The sequence below is a fragment of the Phyllopteryx taeniolatus genome, chromosome 7 (assembly GCF_024500385.1).
Source record: "Phyllopteryx taeniolatus isolate TA_2022b chromosome 7, UOR_Ptae_1.2, whole genome shotgun sequence".
Lineage (NCBI taxonomy): Eukaryota > Metazoa > Chordata > Actinopteri > Syngnathiformes > Syngnathidae > Phyllopteryx > Phyllopteryx taeniolatus.
In genome coordinates, this window is record NC_084508.1 from 11,562,607 (window position 1) to 11,583,836 (window position 21,230).

Genomic DNA, 21,230 nt, shown 5'->3' on the forward strand with positions numbered 1-21,230 from the left:
GGTTGCCATATGTATTGTAAGTTTCATGTACTTTAATTATGTTTCTCCCCTTTAGTATCATCAAATTTGTAATAGTCGGAGCCCTTTTGACAACCAAAAGGATCCTTTGTTTAGTTTCTTTATTAATTTTAATAAGGAAATGTATTTTTTTTTAATTGATTTAAAGAATTTTACACATAAATTATATATTATGTATGTGGTTTCATTTTTAATTTTCTAAATAATTTAAATTTATATATTAGTTATAATTTTCAGGTTTGATTTTCTTTTTCACTTTCTAATCTAAGCATTTAATATATTTTATATGTTTTTTTTTTTCTTTGAACTTCCACATTACTTTTTAATTTCTTAAATATAAAATTTCAGATTTTTGAAACTCATGAAAATATTTATAAATCATATTGGCCTTTTAAATATTGTATGTTACAATTTTATTTGGTTTCCTTTTTAATTTTTGACAATAACATTTTCATTGTTTAAATTGTAAATACATTTGTATTTTTTACAAATTGTCGTTTCCTTTAAATTAAAAATATTTGAGTTTGGTTTGCTTTTAGGTTTTTAGATATACTGTACTGCTAAAATCTAAGGTTTTGTCTTTGAATTAGGTTGAGCATCAGGTACACCTCAAGTGAAATCCAATACAAGAGCGGCTTCAAAACTGTGCCTGATATTTGAATAGAATTTTATTCAGACAGCATTGACATAATAGTTTTGTACTTGTATTACAAAAAGTTTCCAGTATTTCACAGTGCAGCTGCAATAAGAACAAACTTGATAACAATTCATCTTTTCTAAAGGCATAAAGTTTGGTATGGAGGTTATTCTGACAAAATAAAATAAGACATTTAGAGTTTGATCATTTTATTGTAAACATAATCAGTCTTGAAATCTTCAAGAGAAAAAAAAAAAACCTGTGACAACTATAAGCAATAAGTGTTCAATAAATAGACAATGATGACGTTACATAAATATATTTGGCATGATGCAAAAGAAGATGGACGGTGAGCCCCTAATACTGCTTGAGTGCCTTGAGACTGTTTGGTCTGCGGCGAAATGCTCCCTGACAGCAGCTCAGTCAACATTCAACACGTGTCTTTAATGACAGAAGGAAGAGAAAAGAAAAAGGTGCTCATCCCAGATGAAGCCAGGGTGGAGGATGAGGATGTTGATGAAGGTCACAGGTTCTGGCAGCACTGCACTCTGGGCCCCTTGTAGCTGTCGCTGGTGGGTGGCACGCTGATGTCCACCACGTTGTTGCCCGGCGACTCGTCGTGCGTGCACCGCTCCGCCATCTGCTTCTGGGACACGATGCGGTAGATTTCTGCAGCCCCACAGAAACAAAGAACACACACACACAAAAGATTTTCCAAAAAAATTAATTTAGCAATTTCTTTCAACCACTGTAGCAAAAATAAATGTCATTCTGGTGTGTATTTACATAACTGGTAAGAGTAGCTAGCAGGTCTCCAGTCTTTATTGGAGGTAAGGCATCAATTATTTCATCCATCCATCCATTTTCTATCCCGCATATCCTCGTTAAGGTTACAGGTGTGCTGGAGTCGCTCCTTGCAGACTTCGGGCGAGAGGCGATGTCCACCCTGAACCGGTTGCCAGCCAATTGCAGTCCTTGCAGTAATTTTTTTAATGATTTTTTATTTTTGTATTTTAGTTTGCTTTGTTTTTTCCCCCAGAATCAATTTTTAGTATTTTCTCAAATAATGTCAGTGGGTGTTCATTTCCTTAACAAAGAAAATACAATACATAATAAAATAAATACAAAAATAACATTGCGTGAAGAGAGACAAAAATATTTTTTTAGTTAGATACAATAAAAAAAAAAATCAAATAGGGGCAAGGGCATTTGTTTGCTTAACTAAAGACAGAAGTAGGCCTCCATTTGAGGTAAGGTGTTCTTTTCACTCTTTGCTTATTTTATTTGCATCTTTTATGTATTTTTAAAATTACATATTGTTTTATTTAAATGATTATTTTTTGTGGGGTGTTTCTGGCAATTCCTCAAAAAGTGGTGTTACATTATTCAAATAAATGTTACATAGAATAAGAAAATGTACAAAACAGGTCCACCCTCAAATGCAGAAAACGCAAAGTGTCAGGCTGAGAGATTGTGTCGTAATAGAGGAGGCTTTTATTAGGATAAGCGCTATGGAAGATGGCTGGATGGCAAAATGGTTTGTTAATATGATCAAAGTGGAGTGTGGTGTGTGCCCACCTGTTAAAATGTTCTTGAAGGCCTCTTCTACATTGGTGGAGTCCAGCGCTGACGTCTCAATGAACGACAGCGTGTTCTTTTCTGACCAGGAGGAACATCCAAATTCATCACCTATTTTCTATCGATCGCGTCATTTTTATTTTTTTGGGGGGGTGAATTTACCAGCGAATGCCCGCGCCTCGTCGGTGGGCACGGCCCTGAGGTGTCGCAGGTCGCTCTTGTTTCCCACCAGCATGATGACGATGTTGTTGTCGGCGTGGTCCCTCAGCTCCTTCAGCCAGCGCTCCACGTTCTCGTACGTCAGGTGCTTGGCGATGTCGTACACCAGCAGAGCGCCCACCGCGCCCCGGTAGTACCTGACGCCGGTAAACACGGTCAACTCCTTCGCTTGCAAACAAACCGCACGCGCGGGGGAAACACTCACGCCGAGGTGATGGCTCGGTAGCGTTCCTGTCCGGCCGTGTCCCAAATCTGAGCCTTGATGGTCTTGCCGTCCACCTGCAGACTGCGGGTGGCGAACTCCACTCCGATGGTGCTCTTGCTCTCCAGGTTGAACTCGTTTCTGGTGAAGCGCGAGAGCAGGTTGCTCTTGCCCACCCCGGAGTCTCCGATCAGCACAACTGTGAGCAAGGTTGAAAAGAAGAAAAATGAGACTCAAGAGGGAGACGGAGCGGCTAGAGAACAATAAAGAAATGTTTAAAAAAAAAAGACTTGTCAAGGTACAGTGGTGCCTTGACTTACAAGTTTTTGTTCTGCGACCATGCTTCTGACTCAAGTTTCCTTGTATGTAAAACCAATGAATTGAAATGTCAATCTGTCTCAGCGCACCCCCAAAGAAACATCCAAAAACAATGTTTTTAATGATGAAAAATAGAACTGGATTTTTATAAACATAAAACCAATTTGTTTCTTTACATTCTCAGTTTTATTTAGAGCAATTCCTGTACGCATGGTGGATGTGTGCCTTTAATGACCTTAGGACAGACGAGACAAAACCGGAACCTTTTGGCAAGGCGCATCAAATCTGTGTTCTCAGATACAAAATGAAATATTCTAAGAAAAGAACAGTGTCCCTGCTGTGAAAGTGAAGCTATGCTCCGTCTGGCACAGGGCGTCTTGAATATATTTGGGCCCGGCGACAGAGGCGACCGCTCCGGGAGCCGACGGCGTGCTTTCTCCAGCTCGTGCTCAGCGGAAAAAAACTTAAAAATCAGTGACTTGCTGTTTTGCTTTACAATGTGTTTTCATGAGGTGCAAAATGCACATTTTGACTCGCAAATTGCAATGCGAATCTGCTTATTTCGGACTTGTGGATTGACGACGTGCTACATGAAGTTTATTAAAATATCGCTCACGCCTCACAGATGATAGCTTACAATCGTGTATGAAAATGAAGATGACGTCTTAAAACCCATACAGTATGCGCCAACGTTCTGAGCTGAGGTTCTGGAGCAAAAATCACATTAACCAGGTAAAATAAATATTAATTGGCTATTATTTTGCAAATATATAGTTTACATTTTTCAGTTTAAAAAAAACCAAAAAACTTTTTCTAGTCAGATTGACAGATGACTGCAAGCGCTACAAAAGCGCGATAAAAATGACGTAATACAGAAACAGACTTAATGCTTCGCTGTAAGTGAATAATTTAGCTTTAATTTCATGAAAACGAGTACTCAAATAGACTATTTTATCTGAAAGTAACTTCGAACAAGCATCTTTTTTCATCAGTTTTTGTTACATGCAGAAATAAAATTGCGTGTTCTCTGTAGCGGTTAACTGATTTCATAAATGCAAAACACTATCGTTTTTATACATACAAACGTAAAGTAAAACAACATGTTATCCTCACTTTAGATGTTAAAAGGGTTTTGTGGCTCCCGGTGTTGTTGTTTTTATTTTTATTATTTAATTATTCTCCCTTAAAAGGGAAAAACCATACCAGCACACAATATCACTAACAAATGTTCAGTCCAAAGCTTAACATTTGTTAGTGAGAGAGTATTTATTTACGTATGTAATTAAATTTAAGAGTATTACTCATTTTATTCAAAATAAAAGTGTTTTATGAATAATTTATAAGGGTATTTGAGTATTTAAGGTTGGTTGCCAAACCCTACCAAATTATTGTGTTAACGGCAGTGGCGTAGACAAATAAAGTTTTGGGGAATTGAATCGGGTTAGCAATTAGCTGGCGGGGCTACATCACGGCAACCGCTGTTAAATTCGCAAACAAGAGCGAAATACTTTTCCCGCACGCAAATATAATAACTCAACGACTCAGTACTCGAGGCTAAAATGTTTGTACCACATGACATATTTGACAACAGCGACAAAGCGCTTGTAAAATAAATAAATAAATAAATAAATAACAGCGCCGCTAGTTAGCATTAGCCACCGCCACCACCAGCAGTTACCCGACGTCGCCTATCCGGCAACGTCAAGAAAAGCCATCTTGTTACCTTTGAACAAGAAATCATATTCGTCGTCTCTGTTCGCCATGCTCTCATTGACGCTCTACAGTCAGTCAGTCAGTCAGATGTGCAAGGGATGGGAGGCTATGACGTCACCTGACGTCACGGCCCGGAAACATGAGATGATGAAGTCACATTGTCACATGACATGACCTGTCAACGTCATCAGCCTCATATAACCTTTTCAATTATTGCTGGAGTGGTAAAAACATTAATAGATTATTTTAAAAAAGCATGCGAAGCTATTAACAGCACCAACTTGACTATTATTTTTTTTTAAAAATTGGAACTAAAATGAATAACTGGCGTCAGCCTCACAGTTCTGAGGACCCGGGTTCAATCCCCGGCCCCGCCTGTGTGGAGTTTGCATGTTCTCCCCGTGCCTGCGTGGGTTTTCGCCGGGTACTCCGGTTTCCTCCCACATCCCAAAAACATGCATGAATTGGAGACTCTAAATTGCCCGTAGGCATGACTGTGAGTGCGACTGGTTGTTTGTTGCTATGTGCCCTGCGATTGGCTGGCAACCAGTTCAGGGTGTACCCCGCCTCCTGCCCGATGACAGCTGGGAGCACGCCTGTGAAATTAATTGTGAAATTAACACAATTACTTAATTTTAAAATAATAGTAATGAAAATAAATTCATTAAAATAGCCAATAAAACATTTGATGTTGTTAACTGTATCAACATGACAAAGTATGTATTACTAAAAAAAAAATCTTAACTGAAAATTAAAAAAAAAACTTTAAAAAGATTAATAAAAATATTTTTAGAACGTAATTAGTTACATTTAAATTTTACAATGAATACAATAAAATAACGGAAATAAAACGCTGACAAATATTAATAATAATAATAATAAACACAATTAAATTGAATTTGAAAACCCTAACATTTACAATTTGAAATATGATAAAAGCGCAACATGGCAAAGTATCCATCCATTTTCTGAGCCGCTTCTCCTCACTAGGGTCGCGGGCGTGCTGGAGCCTATCCCAGCTATCATCGGGCAGGAGGCGGGGCACACCCTGAACTGGTTGCCAGCCAATCGCAGGGCACATACAAACTTTCACACCAACGGGAAATTTAGAGACTTCAATTAACCTACCATGTGGAAGGAAAACCAGAGTGCCCGGAGAAAACCCACGCAGGTTGGGGGAGAACATGTAAACTACACACAGGGGGGCCGGGGATTGAACCCAGGTCCTCAGAACTGTGAGGTAGACGCTCTAACCAGTCATCCACCGTGCCTCACATGGCAAAGTATTATTGAAAAATGCTGAACTTAAATAAAACTCAACCAGCAACATGAAAATAAACAAAAATATGAATATATTAAAATAAAAATACTCATATTTAAATGCATACATATAAAGTCATTAACCTTAAATTTAAAAAAAATTAATTTGACTGTGGCAACAGCGGCGTCATGACAAAGTACAATATCTAATAGAATTCTGATCTGACACAACAAATGTTTGTTTTAAATAAAAAAAAAATCTTAATTAGAATTTCATAAAGAACATTTTGAATGTTAAATGTTGTAACAGCATCAACATGCCTGTGTATGAGTGTATTTGTGTGCAATGTGTAATTTGATGAAATGTGTAACTGTCTTTAGTGCAAAGTGTTCTCATTCAATATGAAAGGATGAAGCAACTGTACTACAATATTTTGTCATTAAATGTATGACGGAGTGATGATGACTGAAAATGGCAGTGAGTTTGACACAAATGAAATGGAAATGTGCTGCAATAATTTTGACAGAATGATGATGACTAAACATTCCTGAAAGATACTAAAATACTACAAAGTTACTAAAATAAAATAAAAAATAAAATTGAAAATGGAGTAATCGAAATATGCTAGAATAGTTTGTCATCAAATCTTGTGAAAAATGATGAGCATGGAAAATGTTTGAAAAAGTTACTAAAGTGTTTTTTAAAATGCCTTCATTAAATATTTTGACAGAATTATGATTGACTATTTTTGACAAATTTTTGACAGAATTATGATTGACTATTTCTGACAAATTCACTAAACTGGAAAAAAAGGGAAATGTGTTACTATAATTTGTCATTAAATATATGACAGAATGATGAGTGAACATTTTTGACAGTTACTTAAATACAAATTCAATGGAAATATGATAACGATAATCACGATAATAGATCACGATAATTTTTCATCAAATATTATGATTGAATGATGATGTCTGAACATTTTTGACAAATTTAGGAGAATGAAAAAAATTAAAATGCACCACAATAATTAGTCCTTTAATTTTATGACCGAATGATGATAATTGAACAAAGTTTCCATTTTTTCAATTTCTGAGCCGCTTATCCTCACAAGGGAGCGCTGGAGCCTATCCCAGCTATCATCGGGCAGGAGGCGGGGTACACCCTGAACTGGTTACCAGCCAATCGCAGGGCACACATAAACAAACAACCATTTCCACTCACATTCACACCTACGGGAAATTTAGAGTCTTCAATTAACCTACCATGCATGTTTTTGGGATGAAACCAGAGTGCCCAGAGAAAACCCACGCAGGCACGGGGAGAACATGTAAACTCCACACAGGTGAGGCCGGGAATTGAACCCAAGCCCTCAGAACTGTGAGGCAGACGCTCTAACCGGTCAACCAACGTGCCGCCTCTGACAAAGTTGCTAAAATTAAAACAATGAAAATGTACTACAAAAAAAAATAAAAAAATTAAAAAAAAAAATAAAAAAATAAATAAATAAAAATAAAAATCTTGTGAAAATGTGGAGTCAAAATTTTTCAAAAACACACTAAAGTGACTTTTTAAATTGTGCTTATTACATTTTATGACAGAATGGTGATCGAACACTTTTTACAGTCACTAAAGCAAAAAAAAAAAAAAGAAATATATTACAATAATTTGTATAGGCAATTGTTTTGTTTTTTCTAAACATACATACATCTCTATGTATGCACCCTGTCATTGTGTTTTAGTGTGATAAAAAAGAAATATATATATAAACATTAAGACAGCCAAGGTTGCATGATTGTTGGCGGGGAAAGACGTGAACGTCCAGTTCCACTAGTTCTTCAACTTTTGGGCTTTTTGACCTGAAGCCAGGTGCTTTCCATGCTTGAGGAAAAAGCTTGTAGTACGTGCGTACACACACACACACACACACACATCCTGTGGACCAATCCCTGGTCAAAGAGCAAACTATATCTTTGCGTCCCTCGAATGGTTCTTAGTCAGATCGAGGACATGCTTTCCAATTGATGCGTGACAAAGGTGCTGTAGAATCTTTATTGATGAACAAACGACAAGGACGGCCCTTTAGCATGCTGGCGCACTGCTACTACGAGGGCTACTTGGAAAAGAGGTCCTTTAAAGACAAGGTAAAGTCAAAGGAATGAAACTTAATGAGTGCAATCAACATATAAAATGGAAATGATTAATTTTGGTGTGATTTCAAGTCAGCGTGTTGATTTGATGTATTGTTCTGAAACTCAACTTCAAAGACATTTTTAAATGTAACGTAGTTGGGTTCCCCCCCCCCCCCCCCCCCTCCCAAATCAATGCATGTAAAATTGTTGAGTTTCAAATGTCATCCAACATGCGCATGCATTTAAAAACTTTTTTTTTTCCCAAATGAAAATGGTTAATTGTTTTTTAAAAAAAAGATAAAAACAGAAAGAAGTCAAAAATTATTTCTTGCTATAAAGATTAAATTGTTATCAACATGTACTGGAACAATGGTTAATTTTGTCATGATTTCAAGACAATTTGGCTATTGTATTTTATACAGTATGTCTTTCAAAGTATGCATGCATGCAAAAACATTATTTTCTACAAAAATCTTTATTCAAGCATCATTTGTGAGTGGAAATGCTGTAAATGTTGACTGAAACAGTTGGGTGAAGGACTTAATAATGACATAAACAATGTTTATTGATGACAAAAAAAATGGACAAAGTGAAAAATATGTTGACATTTAAAACAATAATTAGTCATTAAATAATATGAAAGCAAAGAGACAGATGAACATATCTGAGCCATGGGCTCACAACATTTTTGTCATTCTGCAGAAGAGTGATTGCATGTTTTAGGGCTGCAATAAAATCTGAGTGATTTATATGGCAATGATTACTTCTATTACAGAATTTTAGTTTACCTCAGACTTGGGTTTATTCCAAACTTCTATCAAATCAATATTTCCTAAGAGTTTAAAAAAAAAAAAACATTTACTTCTACTAACATGCAGCTGCACGGGCACCGAAGCGCTACCGATACTTCCTTTCTGAATATGTTATCGATCTCTAAACCTCACTTTCTGGGATGTTTTTGTGAAGCCTGCTTTCATATAGATGCAGCTGTCTTAGAAATTGGAGTAGGCCCAGAGTTGCACTGATGAATCAGGAAAAGTGCTGAGTGCAATAATGGACTGCTCTTTGTGTCAAAAATCGAGGTAAACCTTGATTGAGAGCCAATATTTACCTAAAAGATACAGGATGCCTTTTTGCTATTCATTTCCTCATTTAACTTAAAAATAAAAAAATCGAGTTCGCCTGCTCAAGTTCTCAGTGCCTCGTAAGTGGATTAACTATTCCAGTTTTTTTTTACTTACGTAATAGTAACACAGTCTCTGGAAATACTGAGTCGCAACGTAGAGCAAGTGCTCATGTTTTTATTTTTATTTTTATTTTTTTATTCTGTTGGGGGTGTGTGTGATGACTCCACAGAACAGTAACAACAAAGGGGAAGGCAATGACAATGACAGCAGTTCAGGAAACAAAAACTGGATTGCGACCTGGGAAAGCATCAATATGAGCAATACAAGAAAATGCAAAAGCAATTAAACGTCAATGACATACGCACATTAATATTGACTAATGTCCGAATGACCAAGGACGCACGCCAACAAATTGCCACCTTTCCACGAAGTGACTTCAACGTAGCAGAAAAGGTCAAATCCTAACATGCTACCAGTTAGTAAACTACCGCAAATTGAGTATATAAAGCGCTAAAGCAGATCAATGAGGATTTTACATTTCACTGACTTTTTCAAATGAGAATGGATCAAATGTTAACTGTTGATACACTAACATATAGCAAGATAGCAACTTTAGGACAGTAAATACTCAGAGGGATGAATAAGTATTTTACCTCATGCTTTGTAGTCAAGGACAATTTTAAAAATGATGATGATAAAATCCCAACATGTTAAGAGTTTATAGCACGTTAGCGTTTGATCCATTTTCATTTGAAATTGTACCTGACTAATGGGCATAATGTAAAATGCTTATTGATCCGTCTGAGCGTTTTCTGTCCTTAAATTGCCATATATTAGTGTGTCAACTGTTAGCATGATAGCACTTGTGGTTTTGTCCTTTAATTGCAATCTCACTACATGTTAGCACGTCAACTGTTAGCATGTTGACACCTATACGGTACATATTACGAACTGTATAATGATACCTTTATTGATGCGTCTGTGTTCTGACATGATGTTGTGAGATAAAAACTGGTCGGACCGTCTGGTCTCGTCAATGCAACACGGCATGTATCCAACGCAAACTGGCACGTTGACATTTTGTAACCACATTTTCGTACGTGCACCAGTATCTGCTGAACTGTTTATGCAAGTAATGATAATGACACGCAATCATTCCCTCATCCTCATCCTCATCCAAGACTCGGTATTATTTTACCTTGCTGGCTCATTCACTCATGGGAATTTTGTCTGCATAATTTCCATCGTCGCTAAACGTTATCAATCTCTCTTGTTTGCTGCTGCAGAAATCGCGTAAGCTGTGGACTTGTTTGTGCGGCAATGCGCTTTACTTCTTCAACGAGAAGAGGGACACTGACGTAAGTAACATTTGAATTAAATGAAGCCGACTGCTAGCATGTTAGGATTTTACCCATTCTCATTTGAAAGTCTCCGACTACAGAGCATAATCCTTATCCCCAATCTGTCTTGAGGGTTTTGTTTTGTTTTGTAATCAAGTTGCCATCTTGCTACATGTTAGCACAACAATTGATAGAATGTTATCATTTGATCCAAGTTCATTTACAATAAAACTTGATAAACGGGCATGACCTTAATGATATGCTTGTATTCAAGTTGCTATCTTGCTATATGTCAGTATACCAGATGCTAACATGTCAGCACTTGATTCATTTTATTTTGAAATATTTGCCTGACAACCGGTCAAGATGTAAAATTCTCATCTATATTGCTGTATTCAAGTTGCCATCTTGCTATATATTAACATACCAACTGTTAACATTTTATCCATTTTAATTTGAAAATAGTGCCTGACAACCAGGCAAGATGTAAAATCATTTCCAATCTGTATGTATTTTAAATTGCTGTCTCGCCGTATGTTTGCGTACCAACTGTTAGCATGTTAGCATTTGAATGTTGAATTCTCACGTGCGGGCGTTTCAACAGTACATTGAAAAGCTGGAGTTCAGCGGGCCCATCACGATAACAGACGACAATACAATGGATTACAACTTGGATGCAGCCAAAATGAACCTCCAGATCAAAGACAGCAACATCAAATTCTCTGTGAGGGAAATATTAAAATTGATCAATTCAGTACAGGTTATACATTTACACGCACGCAAGTCCACTTCGTGACAAACCATTTCCTCTCCAGGCCCCCAATGCCGAGGCTCGGGAACTGTGGAAGGGCTTCATTAAATCGGTGGCTGAGGTTTGCTTCACTACTCACGTGTATTATTAATATTATGGATTGTGAATTATTAATTGGAGTGTTGCATGAAGGTGCGGTGTTTTGTGTACGTTGTAGCTGTCGGTGCCAGCGACGCTGAACCTGCTGCCGGGCCAGATGCTCATGCTGGAAGAGGTGGTGAAAAAGGAGAAAGATAGACTCCGAAATGTCCAACAGTTTTCTCCCAGTTCCGCTGTAGAGTCCACAGAGGAAATGCCAGAGTGAGTATTCACGTTCAAGACAACGAAACCCTGAGTGGGTTATGACGGGTTCATCATTTATTGTAGGTGTAGGCCTGTGTAGTACTTTGTATGTCAGGGGTGTCAAACTCCTTTTCACCGAGGGCCACATCAGCATAACGGTTGCCCTCAATGGGCCAGATGTAAATGTCAAACAAGTATCAATGTAACCAAATATAATGCATAATAAATGTAACTACTCCATAACATATTGTTAAATAACTTTCTGCATTTATTACTTCTTGAAGGGAAAAATATTACATATGCATTTGCATAGATGAGAAAAAAAATACTACTGTTACTATATCAATAATCCTTTAAATTTGTCAGGTTAAGAAACCCACATTACTCCGTTGATCAATGGTCAAACTCGACTTTACACCGATCTGATCGGCTTGATCGGTATTGGCCGATAATTAGCATTTTATGCTGATCGGCTGATCGGCTTTAACGTCATAATTGGCCAATCTGATCTCCGCAAAAGACATTTACTCCGCATCGCCATCGTGTACAGTATATTTCAATGTCGCGTCTCTTTTGACGTAGTACTGTAAATATCTGACCGCCAATAAAATTATTTAACAAAAAAACATGTCGGCGGTGTGGGACAGACAACACGTCTGTGACAGACAACACGTAATGCGTGGATCAGACAAGTAAATAAAGACAAATATTATCAAAACACAAGTTATGACATTAACTTTAAAAAAAACATTTTTGTCAGGTTTCCTGCTAGCTGCCTGACTCGGTCCGCGATCGTGTTTCTTGCCAAACTGACATTGTTTAAAGACTGCATCTGGTTGGGGCACACCTGCTCACACACATTCAGCATGCACTGCTTCAAAAAGGCACCATCTGAAAAAGACTTTGAAGCCGGGCGATTTCGTGGGTAACATAATCACCATGCATTGGGGGAAATGTAGTTTACAGTCAATTTAAAGTAATATAGACCTATTTTAAAGACCTATTTTTTTTAAGGCGAATTAAGCACTTGCGAGCCACATAAAATGACGTGACGGGCCACATCTGGCCCGCGGGCCTTGAGATTGACACTTGTGGTGTATGTCAACATATAAACCAGATGAAAACCAGTTTACCTCCATCACGAAAGTCATGTATATAAACCTTGGATTACAGGAACTGTTGACTGAAATTGTTTTGGATGTTTTGGTACATGTTAGCATACCAATTATTAGCATTTTAGCATATATGTTCCATTCTAATTTGAAATAGTATCAGACTAATACGGATAATGTAAAATCATACTTTAATTTGCCTCATTGCTTGATCTCAAGTTGCTCATTCACTACATGTTAGCAAATCAATTGTTAGCAGGTTAGCATTTTGTCCATGCTCATTTGAAGTAGTGCTACAGGTGGTTTCTCACAACATGTTAGCATACCAGTCGTTATAATGTTAGCATTTTATCCAGCCTCATTCGCCTTTTGAAATTGTATCTGACGACAGGACATGATGCAGTTTTTATTTCTGGCAAGTTGCTATTATGCGCTATGTCAGCATGCTAACTGCTAGCATGTTTGCATTTGATCACATTTTAATGTGGTCTGTCCCATAGCTGCTTCCACCTTGTGTCCCGTACGGAAGCAGAGCTTCTGTTGGAGCAACAGGCCAGCCGAGGAAACCTGTTGCTGAGGCCCAGTCGGGACGGCACAGGTTTTGCTATCAGTACCAGGGAAGAGATGAATGGGTACGTTGGCATGCACGCACACACACACACACACACGCAGGCACGCATACACACACACTACCTAAGTGTTTCCTAAACTTTATTGAGTCAAGGCACATATCTTGAATGAGAAAAATCTCACGTAACATGGACCAGTGAAATGAAATTTGATAATTTCCTGCAATACACCTGATGATCTCAATTGCCACACTAATGTACTAAGTCACAGTGGATGGAATCACCGCACAATAGTATGTCTGCATGGATGTATTATTATTATTAGTAGTAGTAGTATTAAACTCATGCCTGTGCCTTTTTCATACCATCAGGCCCATCTTCAAACATTACCGTGTGAGCCACAAGCAGGACGACGGCTTCACCATCGAAGTGGATAATCCTGTGAGTAGATCCGTGAAACCTGGCATTAGATCATGAGCACTTAATTACTGGAGAAAATGAAGATCATTTTTGTCCATTGTATGCGTTGGGTGGAGCACCCGTGTGCTATTAACAGAGTGAAAGTGCACAAAAGTCCATTAGTACTAGGAGCTAGGGCAGGGCTGGGAAATTATGGCTTGTTGGCCATGGCCACACACAGCCTGCTCCATTCTTTTCATTAGGTCACATTTTTCTCTGCTAAAATTTCTACATTTAACACGTTTACAAATATATTTTATGAAATCATCTGTTAATTATTCCTAGATTAAGTTTAAATAATACAGTGCCTCTGTATTGGCAGACTGGGGTGGTGGTTCCCCTTTTTAAGAAGGGGGAGCGGAGGGTGTGCTCCAACTACAGGGGGATCACACTCCTCAGCGTCCCTGGTAAGGTCTATTCAGGGGTGCTGGAGAGGAGGGTCCGTCTGGAAGTAAAATCTCAGATTCAGGAGGAGCAGTGTGGTTTTCGTCCTGGCCGGGGAACAGTGGACCGGCTCCTCACCCTCGGCAGGGTCCTCGAGGGTGCTTGGGAGTTCGCCCAACCAGTCTACATGTGTTTTGTGGACTTGGAGAAGGCGTCCGACCGTGTCCCTCGTGGAGTCCTGTGGAGGGTGCTTCGGGAGTATGAGGTACCGAACCCCCAGGAGAAGCTTGGTCATCCGGGAGGGGCTCAGAGTAGAGCCGCTGCTCCTCCGCATTGAGAGGAGCCAGATGAGGTGGCTCGGGCATCTGTTTAGGTTGCCTCCAGGACGCCTCCCTGGTGAGGTGTTCCGGGCATGTCCCACCGAGAGGAGACCCCAGGAACACCCCAGAACACGCTGGAGAGACTACGTCTCCTGGCTTGCCTGGGAACGCCTCAGGATCCCCTCGGAAGAGCTGGAGGAAGTGGCTATAGAGAGGGAAGTCTGGGCTTCCCTGCTAAACTACTGCCCCCGCGACCCGACCTCGGATAAGCGGAAGAAATGGATGGATGGATGGACTTGTCACCAATATGGCTACAGTGTTATTTTGATAAGAAAGTAAATTTACCACCTTGCCTCTCGTCCAAAGTCACCTGGGACAGGATCCTGCTCAACCACGGCCTACAAAGGTGATTGACACTGTGTGTGTGTGTATTTGCTTGTAGGTCCCGTGTGCTTCATTGCTTGACATCATCAATTACTTCTCTGAAGCGACAGAAGGAGTGCTGATGCCTCTGGCCAGGGAGGAAACCTACGAGCAGAACATCTGTACATACTTTTCAATATTTTCTTTATGTGGCAACGCCTTCTCTTTATGGCCTTTTTTTTGTATTTGATTGTGCAGCTTATATTGGCTTGGATAATGAAAATGGAGAGAAGAGGGTGCGCGGAGCTTCCACGTACGTCTCACTGCCTGCTCTACACTCCAAACCAGGTACAAACACACACACACACACACACACACACACAGGTGTCATTAGATCAAGTAAATAAAAGAACAATAACATTTTCCTGATACATTGTTTTGTCTGGATTTTTTTTCCCGTAACCATAACAAGGTTTTAAAAGCATTTAAAAATAAAGACAAAGAAAATAAAACGCAGCTTAAAAACAAAGAGGAAAAATATATACTGTATATATAAAAATAATGATAAGCAACATACAGTGCAAGGAAGATCATTTCAAAGTGGAAATTCTCTAAAATACTTTATCATAAGCGTGAGAAAAAAAAGAAGAGTTTTTAACCTGGATTTAAAAACATTGACACTTGGGGCTGATTTGACTTCTGCCGGCAATTGATTCCATTTGTGAGAAGCATAGCAGCTAAAAGCTGCTTCACCATGTTTGCTTTGGACTGCTCCATTATTTGCCCTGAGCCTGTAGATCTCAGAGCCCTACTGGGTTTATATTTTACTAGCATTTGTTTCATATATTCAGGACCTAAACCATTTAGTGGTTTATTGACCAGTAGCAGAACTTTAAAGTGTATTCTAAAGCTGACTGTGAGCCTTTAGAATTGCAGTAATCTCTTTGTTCTGGTCAGAACCTGACCTGAATGAGTTGCAGCTGTTTAATGCTTTTTTTGGGGGTGTGGGGGGGCGTCCAGTCAGAAGACCATTACAATAGTCAAGCCTACTTGAGATAAATGCATGGATGAGCTTCTCTTGGTCTCACACATTAACACTACTATTTCTTATTATTTTTATTTTATGGATTTCTTTCCTTTAAATTCCACAAGGTTATTGCAGCACAATGGATTTTCTTTTCTGTTCTTCATAAAACTACAATACAAAAATTCTATTAAATGTATCCCTTCAATGCATTTATAATTATTTTGAGGATTTTCTTTCTTCAAGTGTGCAAACCTATCACTCACTGCACAATCAATTTAAACTATTTTCAAAATAAAATTACAATACAAAAGTTTTATAACATGCATCACAATTACATTAGGTGGATTTTTCTTAAATAAAGTATGCAAAACTATCCCTTTACAACACATGATTACACTCAGCAAGCAAAGCAGAAGTTTTATACAAAAATAATCTACTTTAAAATGAAATGGTCTTTCTTTAAAATAGATTAAATCGGTGAGCAACATAACAGCAGAGGACAAAAAAGTGCATAAAATTATCACACAAAAACAAATTAAAATAAACTTTTTTTGAAAGTTGATAATTCAGGAAATACCTGCAAATAAAAGCAAACATTATTTGCTGGATTTTGTTTGGAACCCTCTTCTTTTTAAGAAACAGCTCTGGAAAAAAATAGGATGCCTAAAAATTTTTATATTGGACCATGGTCGAGACAATGATCTCTGCATAAATAGAAAACATTTCAAACATGTTTTGTGTGTAGGCTGAGCAAACACAATAGAGAAACCAAAAACAAATATCTGGCTCGGCAAAATCTTTCACTGCATTGTGTATAAAAAATTTAAAAAAAAGCGACTGAAGAGCAGATTGTTGTGGTTGTGTTCACATGCACGCATTTGTCACTGAGTGACAGCTGTGAAGACTAATGACATGTTTGATAAATGTTTTTCCCCCTCAGCTTTACCAAGAGAGCCGAGTGAAGACGGCAATGAAAATGTCTATTTGAACGACAACAGTGAGTATCTGTCATCTCGTGGTTGTCTCTCAGACAGGCTGAATTTTTGTGCTCTTTACTGACTCACCGTTTGTCACGCTTCACAGTTCCCAAAGATTCCACAGCGCAGCGGTCACCAGGTGAGTCTCTATTACTTTTATTTTCCGTCAAGACCTTTTTTTTCGTAATGTTTCCATTGGCTGGCCTTTTGCAAATAGAGATGAATTCATGGTGGTAGACATGAGACATGAGACATTGGTCAACAACAGATATGCAAATAGTGCAGCGTGGCGAGACGGCGGGAAGTATATAAATGGCCCGACAGAAATGTGACAACAAACTCAGACAAAAGAAATTGGCAGCATGTTGCAATTGTAAGTTAGCTGTTTAAGAAGTTGATTGCAAGAGGGAAGAAGCTGTTGGAATGTCTGCTAGTTCTAGTTTGCATTGATCGGTAGCGCCCACCTGAGGGAAGGAGCCGGAAGAGCCGGTGACCGGGATGTGGAGGGTCCGTGAGGATTTTGCACGCTCTTGTCTTAGTTCTGGCAGCGTGCAAGTCCTCAAGGGTGGGTAGGGGGGGTACCGACAACCCTTTCAGCAGTTTTGATTGTCCGTTGCATTCGGAGTTTGTCCTTTTTTGTAGCAGCACCAAACCAGACTGTGATGGAAGAACACAGGACTGATTTGATGACCGCTGTGTAGAACTGCCTCAGCAGCTCCCGTGGCAGGCCGTTCTTTCTCAGAAGCCGCAGGAAGTACATCCTCTGCTGGGCCTTTTTGAGGACGGAGTTGATGTTCACTTCAGGTCCTGAGAGACTGTAATTCCGAGGGACTTGAAGGTCTCGACGGTTGACACAAGGCAGCTGGACAGCGTGAGGGGCAGCTGTGGCGAAGGATGCCTCCTGTAGTCCACGATCATCTCTACAGTCTTGAGCGTGTTCAGCTCCAGGTTGTGTCGGCCGCACCACAGCTCCAGCCGCTCCACTTCCTGTCGATATGCAGACTCGTCACCGTCCTTGATGAAGCCGATGACAGTGGTGTCATCTGCAAACTTCGGGAGTTTGACAGTTGGGTGCGATGAGGTGCAGTCGTTCGTGTAGAGAGAGAAGAGCAGCGGAGAGAGGACACAACCTTGGGGCGCCCCAGTGCTGATGCTGCGTGTGGATGAGGTGGTCTCTCCCAGCCTCACCTGCTGTGTCCTGCCCGTCAGGAAGCTGTAAATCCACTGGCAGAAGGCAGGCAAGACGCTGAGCTGGAGAAGCTTGGAGGAAATGAGTTCAGGGATGATGGTGTTGAACGCTGAGCTGAAGTCCACGAACAGGATCCTCGCGTAGGTCCCTGCACTGTCAAGGTGATCTAGGATGAAGTGCAGTCCCATGTTGACTGCCTCATCCGCAGACCTGTTTGCTCGGTAGGCAAACTGCAGGGGTCCAGCAGGGGACCTGTGACGCTCTTGAGATGGTCCAGCACGAGACGTTCAATGGACTTCATGATCAGAAACTGTTCTGATTGATGGATAGGTGGATGGATGGATGGATAGGTGGCTATATGGATATATAGATAGATGGATGATAGATAGAAAATGAATGGATGGATCAATTGATGGATGGATAGGTGGATACAGTAGATTAAGAGATGGGTATACACAATGTAGATGGATAAGGGATGATGGATGGACAGTTAGACGGATGGCTGGCTATATGGTTGATCGACCAATTGATGGCTTAATGGATGGATGGATGGAGATAGATAGATGGATAGGTGACGGGTGATGAATGGCTATAGATAAATGGGGAAATGGATAGCTAGACATATCTAGACAGATGGTTAAAATAGTGAAAATGTTAGACAGCTTAGAGTATGAGGCAGCGCAATTCTATTTAATCTATGTGAATGAATACCATACAGTATTTGGGCCTGTGGTGTTTCCGTGTCAAACAAATGTGATTTCCTGTCTGTGCAGAGCCCGATACCAAAGCGGCTGGGAAATCGCTGAAAGCTCCGACGCCCGCCCCTCGCAAATTCCCGCCGTCTCCCTCGGCGCCGTCCGCCACCAGGTCCACGCACAACAGGGAGCCGAAAATGAAGACCCACATGGACCCGCACAGCCAGAGTACGTACGGGCTCTCTCGAGACGGAAATCTAGATGCCAGACGCTAGTCGCTAGGGACTTCTTTTGGCACCAATAAATTACGCTGGAACTACATTTAGACAATATTTACCATGTTCGGAAAACACAATGGTCGTCCAAAAGTTCCTTGTTCTTGCGGTAACATTCATGCCACATTTTCATTTAAATTTCCAGGAAATGTTCTTGGGACTTGTCGTTCCTGGAACAAAACAGTTCCAGTCATATATTATCAGTGATTCTCAAAAGTCCCAATAAGTGCATTAATAGGGCCTTCTCTTGGCCCTATTAAATGGCCTCAGACCTAAATTTAGACCATGCTTCATGTGGTCCAATGACATAATGACATTAAAAAGGTTCCTTGAATCTTCACAATCCTGACATTTGAAGTTCATGGGACTTGGAGGTTCTAAGATTATGTTCAGCCATGTTGACCCCAATCTAAAGGTTTCCTAGACCTCTCAAAAGTAGGCAAGACTTTCTTTTGGCCCAAGATGAATTTCCTCACAACTAAATTTAGACCCTACTTCCTGTGCTCCAAACACATAATGATACTCCAAAAGTTCCTTAGAACTTTAACATTCTTGACATTTGTAGTTCATGGATGCTGAGCACTCTAGACCCTAGCCTAAAGGTTGCCCGAGACCTTTCAAAAGAAGTAAGGGCCTTGTTTTGGCCACATGAAATGAATTTAGAGAATACTTCCTTTGGTCCAAACACACAATGGTCCTTCAAAAGTTCCCATTTCCAAGGTAAAAGTCCAAGAACTTTACATACTTGGCATTTGTACTTCACAGAACTAAACAGTTCCATTCAAATATGATCAGCATTGTAAACCCTACCCTAAAAGTTTCCCGGACTTCGCGAAAGCTTCCTACTAAGGCAGGGCCTTCTTTTTATCCGAATACATTTTCACAGAACTGGGACATTGAACGCACCATAAGAATGATAAATCAAGCTTTGCATTTGAACGACTGCTCTGTCATACAAAATACAAAGAATGTGTGGCTTGACTGTCAATGTCCTTGCCCCTGCAGCCATATCGGAACTCATGCTGAAGTTAGAGAAGAGGGCCAAGTGTCTCGAATGACCACCGCACCCGCCGCAACCAAACAATGTGAACGTCTCCGAAGACGCGTCTGTCGCCATGACGACCAGCTGCACTTTTCCTTCCTTCCCTTTTTCTCGGACACTCCAATGCAAATGTACTGAAGAGCTGGTCCGCTTTTGACATGAATTGTACATATATGACACCAGGCACTGATGTAAATTGAGCCCACATGTGATTTGACTGTAATTTTCTACAAGATGTAAATTGTTGGACTTGATGCCAATAAAAGTCAATAATGTGACACTGTAAGCTTGCTTGAACTTATTTGATTTTTTTTTTCACGGTCAAAACACGGAAAATATGGACTTGTTACAGGAGACAGAAAAATTACCATTAAAAAAAAACATTAAGTATTACAAATGATGGTTATATTTACAATGATTGCTTTGTCCAAATACTACACACAATGGTACTGCTGAAGTTCCTCGTTTCAAACTACCTGTAAAGTGAAAATAAGTCTTCTAAATTTGACACACCACAGAGAAGAGTATTGTTAACAACCCTGCCAAATTTTAGTGATATAAAAATAGCGTCAAGTATATCAAATGAGGCTTCAAAGTTGTGAAAAAAAAACCAAAAACTGACGTGGCCAACGCAGGAACCTGTTCAACGTTAATTGCTGCTTTGATTAACATCATTTCACGTTTTTCTCTCGGTCCAACAACAAGCCTCTTTTTTCTTTATTACCTGATTGACGATAGGTTAATGTGGAAAAAAAAGTATTTACAGTACGTGTGAGATTTAATTAGCATGTGTGCCCACAGCTTTAATTATTACAATTTCACATTTTTCTCCACATCACTTGCTCCAACAAAGTTATTTGATTTACTACCTCACTGATTGGTAACAGATTATTAAGTATTTGAGTGTGTGATGTTAAACCAGCCATATCTGCTTGCAGCTTTATTTCACATTTTTTCACAAGTCGCATCACTTGTTCCAACAAAGTACTCTCAATATTTTGCCACTATACTAATTGGTGATCGGATACTATGGGAAAATAATATTTACAGTATAGTGTGACATTTCATTATCATGTGCTTGCAGGTTTATTTATCATTTCAAATTGTTCAGTTTCAGGCACATCACTTCCTCCAACAAAGTTCTTTCACTGATTGGCGATAGATTTATTTTACCTTACTG

At 39.5% G+C, this 21,230-nt stretch overlaps 2 protein-coding genes across 4 annotated transcripts; one reads left to right on the forward strand and one right to left on the reverse strand.

The window, feature by feature from the left end:
• Positions 1–668: 668 nt before the first annotated feature.
• Positions 669–4,854, reverse strand: LOC133480581 (ras-related protein Rab-11B-like). Of its 3 annotated transcripts, XM_061778838.1 has the most exons (6): positions 4,696–4,854; positions 2,658–2,853; positions 2,396–2,589; positions 2,234–2,314; positions 1,447–1,629; positions 669–1,324 (listed from the first exon to the last, which is right to left on the reverse strand). In XM_061778838.1, exons 1-6 carry the CDS (start codon positions 4,733–4,735, stop codon positions 1,179–1,181), a joined length of 840 nt encoding a protein of 279 aa, XP_061634822.1. In that variant the 5' UTR covers positions 4,736–4,854; the 3' UTR covers positions 669–1,178. The 3 variants fall into 3 exon arrangements, with proteins under 3 accessions (XP_061634822.1, XP_061634823.1, XP_061634824.1); XM_061778839.1 differs by lacking the exon at positions 1,447–1,629 and having other exon boundaries at positions 4,696–4,853; XM_061778840.1 differs by lacking the exons at positions 669–1,324; positions 1,447–1,629 and adding an exon at positions 1,654–1,742.
• Positions 4,855–7,889: 3,035 nt separating this feature from the next.
• Positions 7,890–20,328, forward strand: LOC133480849 (signal-transducing adaptor protein 1-like). Its single transcript, XM_061779517.1, has 13 exons — positions 7,890–8,090; positions 10,492–10,563; positions 11,150–11,269; positions 11,361–11,417; positions 11,514–11,656; positions 13,251–13,382; positions 13,691–13,760; positions 14,925–15,027; positions 15,104–15,193; positions 16,813–16,869; positions 16,956–16,988; positions 18,812–18,961; positions 20,014–20,328. Exons 1-13 carry the CDS (start codon positions 7,971–7,973, stop codon positions 20,064–20,066), a joined length of 1,200 nt encoding a protein of 399 aa, XP_061635501.1. The 5' UTR covers positions 7,890–7,970; the 3' UTR covers positions 20,067–20,328.
• The last annotated feature ends 902 nt before the right edge of the window (positions 20,329–21,230 follow it).